Source organism: Pocillopora verrucosa, chromosome 8 (assembly GCF_036669915.1).
Source record: "Pocillopora verrucosa isolate sample1 chromosome 8, ASM3666991v2, whole genome shotgun sequence".
Classification (NCBI taxonomy): Eukaryota; Metazoa; Cnidaria; class Anthozoa; order Scleractinia; family Pocilloporidae; genus Pocillopora; species Pocillopora verrucosa.
The window spans coordinates 14,794,869-14,808,212 of NC_089319.1; the positions used below are offsets into that span (position 1 = coordinate 14,794,869).

Here is a 13,344-nt window from a genome sequence, read left to right on the forward strand (position 1 = left end):
TAAACCGCTTTATGAACCATGATGTCTAGCAAGTAAAAAGACGCTGATTGATATCAGCGAGCCCGTAATGTGACATGTGTACTGGTCAGCGGTTTTTTTGGTGCAACAGCTGTCACTAACATCTCAGTGTGGATGTCCGCCATAACAACTATGCACTGAAGGAGTTGAACGATTGCATTGGTGGCTTATTACATTTAGGACTAAATGTTATTACATTTAGGAGTTTATTACATTTAGGACCAAATGTTATTACATTTAGGACTTTATTACATTTAGGACAGTTATTACATTTAGGACTTCAACAGCCCATTGCCTTAACCACCAAGACAGTGAGCAGCATTACTAGTTAATGAAGATGCCTTACTCTTTTAAGACATTGTAATAGTTTATTTTACTCAGTGTTGAACGAATAGCTTTAACCACAGGTTCTATTCAAGTTCTAACAGAAATTGTAATACACAAGTCTATATATTACCATAAAAAAGTTCGGATATAACGCGCGCTGTCGTTGGTTGAAAGAGCATGCTCTATAAGAGTATAGAGCTGAGCTAAAGCTGTCACACCGTCTGCCAAATTGTACTATGTCCGACCTTTTCCGGGACTTATCTCTAGTTTTTTTCCTTTGATTGAGAGTGAAATTTCGGAACAGGTAAGTCGGCCAATAGCAACAGATGAACCAAATAAAGGTTTGTGAACATGCCAGGCGCAGTAATTTATGTTATTATAACGTGAGCAGAGACAAAAAATCCTCAATGAATAAACAAATTGGACATTCCAAATTTTGATGGTTTTCACATTCATATTTCAAGCTTACTTACGGTAATAAAAATTAAACACAGCTAACACTCGTGTCGTATATATAGTTTCGTGTTCAAAAACAAAACAGAACAAAACAGGAATGATAAAAAATAAAGCAGTCAACTAAGCCTCAGAAATTACATCTGCCGCCCTCTGAGAGAACAACTAAGAGCTTGCTCTGATATCCTTTCCGATGCGTTGAGTTGAAGCCAGTCAATTCGACCGGATTTCGCTGGATATTATAGACTAAAAGACTTCAGGCAAAAGTGTTAAATTTGACCTGCCGAATTACTGAGTTTGTAAACTATTGCAGAAAGTGAACTTTGATTGTTTGACATTTTTGACAACTTCAGTCTTGTACAGCCAATGGGATTATTTGAACCATTCTAACAGGAATTCTGATTGGCTTATTGTGGCGTACTTTGTGAGAGAATAGAGCATGATGACGACACAGTTGTTTGCTCTGGAAATAAAGTTTGTATTGAAAATTGAAAGTAAAACGACTACGACTCGCGTTTCTTCCTGCACTTCTTTCGTGCTCTAGCCGCTTCCTGCGTGCTTTACAACGGAACAGAGAACAGTCAAGGCTTCTCTATTTGTTAAATATAAACAAAGAGATGAAACGGTTTACAATCTACTGAGACATTAACTTTTCACACCATTCTGCTTGGTCTCTTTCGAAACACGTCATTTGCGGGCTTGATGGCTCTTGCTACCTCTTTGGTAAACATGATTTGAAATCGTTCATCTCAGAAAGTTAGCAGGCCAAGTGAGCTAAATGACGAAGTATTGCTTAAATTCTTAACAAGACAGAGACTGAAGTTGCGTCATGGCCAACCTGGTTCCTCACACATGTGCGCTGATTGTTCTCTCGTGCAAGTCAATCTCTGCTTTCGCAAACCGTTGAGCCTTTTCGTCATCCCGTGACTCTAAAACTGAAAAGAAAAACCCCTTGGTAAGGAAATTGACATTAAAGAACTTAAGCAAAGGTGTTTTAAGACGCGAAGTATTACTGGGATAGGAATGGTATTGATTATGGCATGCCTTGACGCTTAAGCCTGGTTTTCACTAGGGACGCAAGCATAAGCGCAAGCACAAACGCAAGCATAACAGTTCTTATTTCACCGTGAAAAAGGCCTCGACGTAAGCTTAAACACAAGCGCAAGCTAAAACACAAGGATCAAAAAAATTTTACCTTTTCTTGTGCTTGTGCTTGCGTTCGTGTATTCTGAGTGAGAACAAACCGCCGCACAAGCGCAAGGAAGTCTACTTTATTTCTGGCCAATTATAGCACTTGCTCTAGTTTTCCCCTACGCCTGAGCATTTCAACGACATCGCTTTAGACTTTGATAAAAAGTTTTTCGAGGTTGTTCGCTACTATCGAGTCTTGAATGACAAGGGGTGTAAAGACTTACACAAGCGCGAACTCAAGTTGGCAAGGAAATGGGCATGACGAAAGGTAATATGAGTGATTTGTAATTCCTCCTTAGTGAAATGTAAAGACCAATGGTGGATGCGATTCTTTCAATTCAGGATTTCTCACATCTTAAATTTTTTCATTCTAAAATGTTTCGTTAAGTTGCCAGTTTACTGCAATCTATGTTATTTTCTAAGGTGAGAAGCGAAAAGAATCGTTGAAACTATATATCCAAAATACTTTTTTTTCTTGGCTGGAGTAATTAATCGAGAGTAAAATTTCTCCCCACAGTCACCAATATCTACCAAAGTAGAATTGTAGTGAGAATCACAAATTGCCAAGGCTAAAAGAGCTTTTATAATTGTAATATACAGATCCACTTTTATGTGGACACTTCATACTATCATGTTTTTTATCAATTGCACCAACGCAGTGAGGCAAATTCCACAGGTCTTCGAATTCCTTTGAAATTTCTCTTCAGTCATCAGGCGAACTTGGTGGTCTTACATAAATGTCTCCCAGGGCCTTCCAAATTGCACCGCATGTCTCTCTCAGAATGTGGCTAACAGTGGTCCAGCCAGGGCAGTAACTGAAAGCTAATGATTGTTGATCATACCCACTGAGGGTTAAGCGTTCTGCAGCAGAAATGGGCTCTCTCATTTTAGTAGTCTTCTTGGAAATTAGGGGCCAACCAGGGTCAACAGATATTTGAATCTTTCTGGGCTCATGCGTTAGTATCTACAATTGAGGTGGTAAAAGCCAAAATAACAGTTCATCAGTGATGACAATTTGGACAATTTGTATAAAACTGAATTTCATTCAATCAGCTGAGGGAAACAGAAAGCTCACCTTAACTTTCTGGAGCTAACAGAGAGTAAAGTAAACATACAAAGTTTACCCGTTTATATTGAATATTTTAAAACTTTCCATCTCTGTATATAAGCTTACCTGAAGTAATATTCACGATCTCCAAGTCGTAGCTCCTCCACGAGGTTGTAAAAATCACCTTAGCTTCTCCTTTCTTAAAAAAGATCCCTAACCCAAAGGCATTTGTTTTTCTCCTCTTTTGTAACCGTTTTCGCTTTCTTCGTCGCAAGAATAGAAGAAACAACAGGACTCGACGCTTTTAGGTGTCTGCCGCCATATCGGCCGAGTCGAGATCAACGAAGCCTTGTAACTAGTAAAAATTTTGTGCTATGATTCTTAAGCTTATGCCTTACGACGTTCGTTTTCACTCGACATGATTACCTCGAGCTTACGTTTGTGCCTGCGCTTGTGCTTGCGCATGTGCTTAAGTCGCTAGTGAGAACCAGGCTTAACAGATCCGCAGGAAGGTCCAACCATTGCATTTCAAACCAAACGCTGCTGTCATAAAAGGTGAAAGGATAAGAACTCTCAACTCTCGGTTGCCTCAAAAACATTTGCGCTTAATCTCCCTGTCATAATCGTTTTCAGGCAAAAGTTTCACCGACACCGTCCCTAAAAGATCAGACCAAGAGCATAAGATCCACCGATTTTTATTTCTAATCTTGATGTCTAGGTTCTGCGCGACTCGCAATTATCTCCATCACCTATGGAAACAACGAATAAATATGGGCCTGGAACTTTGTTGGGTATGGGAAAGATATCAGTTTTGCCCCATACTATTCTAAAACAAAACCTTAGTCTTGCAATCCTTAATCCTTACCTTCAAAGTACCGGCCTCCAGGCTTAGGATGGAAGATATTTCGTGTTTGTTGAGGTACGTTAGTAAAGCCTCCTTCCACAACTTCCCGCAAACCGCAGACGTTATTCAAGTTGAAGTACACGTGACCAGCAATATCGTCATTTGAAAATACGTCATAATCCATAACGGTCAAGTGTAAACAGGAACCAGTCTCTCTCAGCAACTCCGGCTCAACATCACTTAAGGAGGGAATTTGACACCTAAGTGTTTGGCAGTAATCAGTAAAATCAACACCAAATCAAGTAATAATTGTACTTACAAATCGAACTGCTCATCGAAAAGTGGAAACAAAGTGTTCTTGATGATTTCCGTTTTTTTCATCTCCTTTCCGTAAAAATCTTCTGGCAAAAGCTCCACCGTCACATACGGATCACACAGCCCTGATGCAAAAGGATAGAAAAAGAGAAAAAAAAACTTACAATTACTAATTTTAATTACAGCTTAAAAGCAGTAAAGGTAAAGTCAACAATGGATACCAAACAGGAATAACCGACGTTACTGGCTGAAAAAGCTACTTTTTCACGTGGTCAGCTCAAGGCTGAATGCTTCTCGAGCAAAAAATCTCAAAATTTTCAATAAACAAACTTTTTGTCCTGACGACACTCTTCTATTTCACTGATACTTACAGTTCGTCTCCTTCGGTATTATTTGGATAATTAAGTGAGTGACTTTGGCTGAACTTTGAATTGAGAGGTTGGTTTTAGTTAGGCATTACCTCTCATCGCTGTTCTTCATCCGTACTGAAAAGCGGAGACTACACAGTCACAGCATAACATCGAAAGTCAAAATGTAGGACCTTCAAAACGTCCAGATAAACTCGGTATACTTACCGTTAGTATCTAGTGGTGGAAGGTTCTTTGCATTCAGCACTGTAAGAAGAAAGAATGTGTTTGCACTGCTCATAACAAATCAATTGTTAGGCAAAGGCTCATCTAGTTTTTAGCACACTGGACCAGATCAGGTTCGGGTTCTACCCTGACCAGGTCATTATGTCACTTGTCTCAGAGTGCCTCTTTCCACTCCTAGGTAAAACTGGGTATCAGCAGAAAGCTAGGGCTGATACTTGCGGTGGCGGATCTAGGGGAGGGACCCGGGGGCCTGCCTCTCCCCTCCCTCCTCCTTATGGGTAAAAAAAAAAAAAGAATCTTAGACAGAAGAAAAGCTGGCAGGGCAAGCGACAAAAAAAACCGCCCCCCTCCCCTTTTAGCTCAAGGTCTGGATCCGCCACTGACTTGGTGAAGAGCCAGAGGGTGCCTAAGAAACGTTAAAACCTTGGTCAGGTCAAGGAGGCCACCAGTTTCTTGATACTGAATATACAGAGAATACATTGATTGAAAAATATTCCAAAAATGCGCGTTGGATGTGAGATGACAAAGACACGTAACCAATGTCGTATCCAACAAGTGCGAAAAAAATTATTGGTTTGTCAGATTCTCACTGTTTTGATATTACAATGGAAGCTTACTAAATTTATTTTCACGCAAAAAAATTTTCGAATCTGATTAAAACGTATCGAGAGGCACTGTGTACAAATATTATTGTTACTGGGATATTATTGACCCGTAATAGTTTTTCTTGTTTTTCTCTGTTCTGAAGAAGCGTTCGCCTTCAGCCGAAAAGGAAGGCGAAGATTAAAATGACTTAAAATGAGAAGGAAAGAAAAAATGATTATAATCTACCTTCAACTTGAAGCTTCTGGTTATTAAAATCATAGAAAGCTTTAAATGTTACGGCTCCATATTTCTCTTCGGCAGTTTCCTTACAAAGAAGCCACAACAAAGCAAAAAAATGAGCTCCATAACAGTGGCAAAAACTCAAAATACAAACGATCTCTCACACTAAAGCTTTTCTGTGAATTTGAGGTTTTTTTTACTTCTTCATGTATCAAAAAGAGAGAATAATATCTAAAAGGCTCTTGACTGTACCTGTTCTCCACACCTCTCGGCAAAGTAGTGTTGGATTAACTCTGTTGTGGACATCTTGCGTAAGGCGAGGGTTTCAACCAAAATCTAACGAAACAATTTTTGCGTGGAAATTCTCTTAAAGAAACTTTCCCGTTTCGAGATATTTATGCGACTACTCTAAGACTTAATAGGTAGCGGCTTATGGGAACGTTTGCTACACTTTTCTGGCGTTGATGGCGATCTTCAAAAACCCCTCCATGGGCCAAGAGTGATCGGTGAGACAAAATGTTATGGGAAAAGTCCCGAGTTTCCAGTGGATATGGCTATGGTAACAGTATGTAGAGTGCACGTGAGTTTGCAAGCTCGCAATATCTATGGGCTGTTCTTTAACAACTCCGAAACAAAGGAAATGCTGAGACTAGTTGGCTAAAAAGTGTGAAGAATTGGAATCTCAAATAAACGTAACAATGTTCGCTTGAAACACTGAGCACAACCTGTGCAAAAGTTAGGAGTCACGACATTTATAGAATTTCCAATTAAGGAAAAACTCACCAAAAGTTGAGTCGTATTCTGGGCTGTACCCAGACTAAAACAGATTGGTTGGACTGGTGCGGCGTCGGTGGGGGAGCATAACATGTTAATTTGGTTTTATTGACTGAGTTGATAACTTAAATGGCCACCGTGGAGAGTTTCTAAGCTGACGTTTCGAGCGTTAGCCATTCGTCATGGGTCTGACGAGGGGCCAACGCCCAAAAAGTCGGCTTAGAAACTATTTATGGTAGCCAGTTTACGTTATCAACTCAGTTGATTAAAGTACATTAGCTTTGAAATAACTTACTCGTGTTGAAAAAAGAATTCAGCAATGAAGAATTCAGTACATTTGGGACAATTTGAGAAGACTTGGTCTGAAGTTTTTTTCTATCGGTAACACCTTCAGTGTAGGTTACTGTTTGCGGGCTTGTCGGAAAAGCCTCATAAGAAAAACGGTTTCTGGTTTCAACATCACTGATTATTCAACCGCTAAGGGGTAGCGTCCATAAGCACGAGATAGCAAACCATTTTGATTGCACAAATGATTAAAATCGTTTAATGTTCATGCAATGAACTAAAGAGTAAAAAAGTGAGCTGTTGTTATGCCACATGTAAATATTTCAACGGTACCTTATAGTTTCCCAGCTGCAGACGTTCCAAAGGAACCCCAACTCCATCGGCGTAAAAGAAACTCTGCACTATCTAAAAACAAAAGACAGAATTTTCCAATCAGTTGTAAAGTTGTACAAAAAAACATTACTTGAGTCATTGGAGTTTTGGAATTTCTCTTTGCTGTGTTTACACTTTACATACGCGTAACAAGTTGAGCACGAGAGAAGAAATTGCATATCTCAAAGCGTATCTCAAACATTACCGAGCGACGAAATGTTAACGGGAAGATAACAAAATGATCTTATTAAATTCACAAGATATTTCCAGCTCTCCAAAAGAGGCAAGAGATACACGATTACGTCTCGCCAAGAGTCTCACCTCAAGTGCTTCGCATTGTCTTTGGTAGAAGGACGCAGTTCTCTAATGAAAAAAGAATAATTAACTCTTCATAACTTACTGAATCATAGCAAAACATGTTAAGTCAAACAAATAGAAGGAAATTGTAATGTATCATCAATGACCTTACCCCTCCGTTTGCTTTAATACCATTACTGAAGTTTTCAATCACTATTTCCCAAATGAAATGGAGAATTCTGTGAACCAAGAACACGAATAACTCTCAACTAGTTCAAAAGTGTCCATATTCAACAAGGAAATGAACTAGGATGGTAAACGAGAATTGGCGTTGCAGCTTCTTTGCAGTTCTGTTAAGATGACAATTTGGACAGTTTTGGTCCAAGTTTCACCTGGTTCGAGTAAACACTGAAGGAAGAAACGAAATTCCTTCGAAATATCAAGCTGCATAATCTTAAACACTAAGCTCTCAGGATTGATATCCAACTGAACGTTTTCAACATTATTGCAAATAAGACGAGAACCAAAAAAAGGGTAATTTTTGCCTTGCGAAACCAATGATCATGTAAAGGGCTTAATTCATGCCGTATGCAAACCACGAGACGTGACAGATATGAAGCAGTTTATCTGGATGTGAACATTTTACCTGTGAAACACAGATTTGACGACGCTTGTATTCAGAACCATGAGATCATCGTCCAAGTATTTGAGTAAAGGAACCACAACCTTAAAGTGAAACAACAAAAAAATTGTCAAGTTGATATTAGCCATAACATTCAATATTCCAAATTCGATATGACGACATTTTCACGCCACGAATTGATTAGAAGCATGTAACCTAGATTATATGCTTCTGATTGACAGAGCCAAAACAAATTGTCAAGAATGTTGCAGCTGCAAAATCAAAATATATTGTTTGAATAAAATTCCACTGGAATAACGGATAGGTGCTCGAAATAATAGTCGTTCACTTCTTTCCATGAACGCAATTGCAACGATTCGATTTAGCGTCCTCGTTCAGATAAGCGCCCCTCGATTGTGAGCGCCTCCTTTGAATTTGATTATGTTAATAAGTGCCCCGATTCTAATAAGTACCCCTTTTGATAAAGCATCCTCATTCCAGTAAGCGCCCATATACCAATAAGCGACCCTATCCTGTTTTAGTGACAGCACCGGTAGAGTACGTGTACATTGAGATTAACCACGGTTCATCTTACTGCAATTGCTGATTCCTGAACAAGGAATAAGCGCCATGTTTCGTTTAAGCGCCCTCCCCCCTTGAGGTACCAATAATAAATAATCGCCCCGGGAGCTAAATGGAATCATAACGGTAAATCTGAAAACATTAAAGAAAAACGGCGGAAAGTAAATCAAACGATGAAATAATCCTCGCTGTCATTTTTGGCGATCTAAACAATTTCAAGAGGATGCTTTAAAAATAAGGGCGTCCTATGACAGCTATGAATATCCACTTTACAATATTTAAGAAAATGTCTTTTTTTCCCTACAAATTAGCTGCTTTTGTCACTATTGCGGAGATACGGAGCTCGTTATTGACCTACTCTATGGGTTAGTGGTTTGATTAAAACAACTTAACACGAACGCTGAAAAACATCCCTTTGAGGATCTAATCATCATCTCGTCTAAATCTTCATAAATGAAACTTACTTCTTCAGCTGGCGTGTCTTCTGGGGCACAGCACAGTTGAAAAACAAATCTCTTGATATCGACCCCCATCTATCAAGGAAAAAAATCAAAGAGTCTACCAGAAGAACAGGGATAAAAACGAAATACAAAAATACATATGAACGAGAGGAACCAAAAGGATAGCGAAAACTCGAGAAGAATGCACTGACAAAACTATATTCTTAGAGAAGAAAGGGCACTGTTTTGATGGAGCGCAAGGGAATATATCTCAAAGACGAAAGCTTGACGGGATGTTTACAAGGAAGCGCGAAGGGCCCTTTCACGCGTCCTGGTAAACTTTTGAGCAAGCGCGACAAACGCGCTGAATAAGAAGAAAGAACGCACCTTTTCACTAGTATAAAGTTAAAATGAACCACTGTATACGAACCCGGTGCCCAATGTGCTCAATAGCATCGGCAACCTTATTAAGCATGTCGTCGTCTGCACTACATAGCATATTTTCCAGAGCTGAGCGTGCATGCTTTCCACCTCTTTCACCATGCGCTGTTATCAAGGCGTTAATGACATCTTCCCAGCCCAGCATCTCAGGCAGTTTCGATAACCACAGTCTCATGTATTCAATGTTATTCAAGGTAACACATAACTGAGAGATTTAATAGAGAATACAAAAACGTCATACTTAAAAGGACTATCTATGAAGTTTCACGAAGTTAGCTGCCTCGTCATTCAACTTATTTTGTTGATCACAAGGATTACCACATACAAAGGAAAGAAGTGTAGGTTGTTAAAATTTCTCAAGTTATATTGTAAGTTATCAAATTTCTCTTTGAAACGTTATTTTCATAGAATAGTGTTCATTGGCATCACAATAGCGACAAAGAAATTAATTTGCCAACCTTCAGTTTTGAGAGTATACGACAAAAAGAGCTAACGATAGAATGAAGAGCGATAAAAAGAAGGAATATTGTTGTTGGCCACTTTTGATCAGAGCACATGACTCAAAAGAAGCGTATCTATTCAGAGATTCGGGTTGAACATACCTGTTCACTGACGTCAAACTGAGAAGGATCCTTGTCATAATAGTTATTTTTAATCATCTTGTCGAACAGAAGATCAGCGTAGTATGATCCACTGCTACAAATTTGCTGTGGTATAAAATTTCATTTTTTGTCACTTATGTATAACGTTAGGTACCTACCATTTAAACGTTGTTTTTAAATCAGAGAGACCATTTGATAAACTCCCGAAAGAGGATTACAGTATTATTCTAATCATATCGTCTCGGTGAAGTGCACCATAAGTGTTTACAGGCATCTTACTTACGTTGGTGATGTGCATGACAAACACGTAGGATCCAGATGGGTCCGGCCAAGCCAACTTCTTCCAGAATTCTCGAATCTAAGAGGAACAAAAATGGATTTACAAGTACAGCGACAAAGTCAGTCAAAAAGAAGGAAGCAAACAAGTGGGGAGAGAGACACAAGCCATACACCTAACTCTGTTCATATACCTGGTAAAAGCAACCAACTCCATCGATGGCTGAAGTTGAATGACTAACACTTGCATCAATCCTCAAGATCTAAATGATCAAAGTTAAAAAAAATTTTTTTTCCTTTATCGAAGTTTGAAGCTTGCGATTCCCCGGCAAGTTTCCCCCGGTAAAGGTATGGTGGTTCATCAACCCATTGAGGATTTTCGGCAATTAATATATTTAGTTATATTATGTTTATATTATATTATATCATATTATATTGTATCACTGTATGAGTAATTCCTTTTATTTCTTCTGATGTATTATAATTAAACATGGCTAAAATAAACAATAAAATAAATAAACAATATATGGTAACGGGCATCTGTCGGTTTTTTTGACAAACAATGGCGAGATTTTTTTGTCCTATGATGTAACCTTCTTGTTTCGAAATGTGCCTCACGGCGCCGGAGACAATTCACATAATGGTTGACAAAACTTTTGTCGATGACCGGCTAGATAACTACTGACTGCTTCCTGAACAATTACAATTCAGCCCTGTTTTTACTTTTGTCTCGTCACAATTTCTCATCAAACAGAAAATGTTTTGTTAGTCGCTATTTTTCTAGCTAATACTTAATTGTTCAATTCATGACGCTATGTCATTGGGAAAACTGGTAGAAGTAACATCATTATGCAAAAGAGGGGACGTGCTCGGGAGAGATGAAGGATAGAAAAAGTCCTTTGAGGTACAGAAAAATTAAGATTATTTATTCGCCTTAGTCCTGGATTTCCATTACTCCACATTAAATAGCCCCAATATAAAGGAACACGGTATTGAACCCTCTAGACTTACCTTGTCAATTTCAACTGCTCTTTTAATTCTTTCTTTGGCCTTAACTTGCGCAATATCGAGCCAACGTAAAATAGACTGTTTGAACCACCCATGATAGTCATCCAGGGCATACACATGGTCTGGCCTGAAACATAATGATTATGGAACCTTGTTATATAGGCCTGTTTCTGGCCGAGTGCAAACATTTCTCAGAACGGTCGAGCAAGTTAGAGGTTAGTTTATCATATGGCATTCGGACCAAGCTTGTTCAAAGGGCTTCCACCGTAAGGTATTTTCGAGGGTGCGAGCAACTCAGACAGAACATGTTTCTTCAAAGACAAATGTATTGAACTTTAAATAACTTTTAATTTAAGGGAGACCGCTCAAGAAAGGTTGAGGACATTTAAATTGAAATATTACATCAGCATCAATAGCGGCAGGTTATTGTCGAAGCAACTAGAAGTTTCTCTCGATTCGACCACGAGTTTTCATTAAACTGAAAAAAAATAGAAAAAAAAAGAAAAAAGTTCTGGGGCAAGTGGGATTAATTTAGTTCATTTGTTATGTAATTAACTTCAATGAAGCGAAGAAGAGTGTTTATAGCAGATATCTTCTCTTTATTTGTATTGTTTTTATTTGTTTGTTTATATTTATCTGTGGTCTTCTTGCTGTCCTTTATAACTTTCAGTCTCAGTATCAGAAGTGTTCACATCTTCGCGATAACAAATTTAGCTAACAAGATTTGGGCCATTTTTAGACAAAGAGTTAAAGCTATCGATCTTTCCACAGATCATTTTCCGCTCTACTTTAAGAGCGATTAAGTTTACGAAAAAGGACTTTCTTTGCCAGCACTTTAAAGCGTGTCAGTGTACTAGTTCTAGAGCACTGACGATGATTTGTTTTCTTACATTGACTCTCCTATGCTCCGGTAACTAATGACTTCCTTCACGGCCAAATATAATGAAAACAGCTTCTCTCCGACAATGTCAGCGCCACCTTCCTGTTTAAGACGCTTGTTGACATTCCCCATAGTGTTGTGAACATCAGATGCAAGCTAAACAAAATAGATAAATACAGGGGTAAGTTTCTAAAGGAACTGTGGTGCTGCGTCGGTGGGAGAGTATAGCAGGTAATTTAGTGTTAACAACTGAGTTGAAAACGAAAATTAGCCACCGTAAAGGGTAAAAAAGCTGACGTTTCAACCCACAATTCCTCCAATCGCTCTGGCGAAGGGCTAACGCTCGAAACGTCGGCTTTTTTACCCTTTACGGTGGCTAATTTACGTTTTCAACTCAGTTGTTAACACTACATTACCTGCTAAACAACATAGAACCAACAAAAAAATATATAACATTAGAAAATTTCACGATACCTTCGGCACTTTTTTCTGAACCAAAGGGTTACCCAAGTATTTCTGGACGCAAAAAGGAAAATACTTAACAGTGACCTTAGTTAGGAGTCGACCCCTTTACGCCTGACACAACGCGCAAAACATAAGTGTCATCGACACTTTCTTCGCACATTAAATACGTTCTATGAGAAACTGAAAGGAAGAAGCGGAAAATGCTACAATTTTTTTTCATGCTTCTCCAGATCCTGACTGAAATACTAACTTGCTTTAAGTTTCGAAACGCTATGACACATGATCTATCAATTTGTTGATAACCTAATCATTAAAGATAGAAAATATAGCCAAACAGACAAACAAACGAGAGACCAAACTCTAAATAACAAGAACCACAACATTTTTGAAAAGACAATGGGAAAAAGGATAATTTCATCACTTACCATTAATTCCAACTGGTTGTAAACTGTAGTGAAATACTTCACTCCCGTTCTGGTGCAAAAAATAAAAACATAACTGAACGGTAGAATATTAAGTTGAAACTTATGTTTTTAGTTTCTTCAAAATGGCCCCTCGATAGTTTTATCGTATCATTCATTCGCCTCCATTCCCTTTCAGTAGCCACATCATTGAGACTAGAGACTATTCTCGCACGAAAGATTCGTAGCAAAAAGGATTAGAAAATTTTGCTATTCTGGCCCTTT

General features: G+C 38.6%; 1 protein-coding gene across 3 annotated transcripts in view; it reads right to left on the reverse strand.

Moving 5' to 3' along the window:
* Window positions 1-372: 372 nt before the first annotated feature.
* Window positions 373-13,344, reverse strand: part of LOC131786215 (BAI1-associated protein 3) — a 36,232-nt gene continuing 23,260 nt past the window's right edge. For 2 of the 3 annotated variants that reach the window (XM_059103229.2, XM_059103228.2), the window contains 18 exons: window positions 13,084-13,132; window positions 12,204-12,349; window positions 11,317-11,440; window positions 10,500-10,568; window positions 10,313-10,387; window positions 10,030-10,134; window positions 9,417-9,632; window positions 9,011-9,079; window positions 7,989-8,068; window positions 7,515-7,581; window positions 7,367-7,408; window positions 7,007-7,078; window positions 5,867-5,950; window positions 5,621-5,699; window positions 4,772-4,810; window positions 4,201-4,321; window positions 3,903-4,120; window positions 373-1,733 (listed from right to left, as the gene is read on the reverse strand). In XM_059103229.2, coding sequence (XP_058959212.1) covers window positions 1,645-1,733; window positions 3,903-4,120; window positions 4,201-4,321; window positions 4,772-4,810; window positions 5,621-5,699; window positions 5,867-5,950; window positions 7,007-7,078; window positions 7,367-7,408; window positions 7,515-7,581; window positions 7,989-8,068; window positions 9,011-9,079; window positions 9,417-9,632; window positions 10,030-10,134; window positions 10,313-10,387; window positions 10,500-10,568; window positions 11,317-11,440; window positions 12,204-12,349; window positions 13,084-13,132 — 1,744 coding nt within the window. In that variant the 3' untranslated portion in view covers window positions 373-1,644. The remainder of the gene's footprint in view (window positions 1,734-3,902; window positions 4,121-4,200; window positions 4,322-4,771; window positions 4,811-5,620; window positions 5,700-5,866; window positions 5,951-7,006; window positions 7,079-7,366; window positions 7,409-7,514; window positions 7,582-7,988; window positions 8,069-9,010; window positions 9,080-9,416; window positions 9,633-10,029; window positions 10,135-10,312; window positions 10,388-10,499; window positions 10,569-11,316; window positions 11,441-12,203; window positions 12,350-13,083; window positions 13,133-13,344) is intronic. The other variant, XM_059103230.2, reaches the window with a different exon arrangement.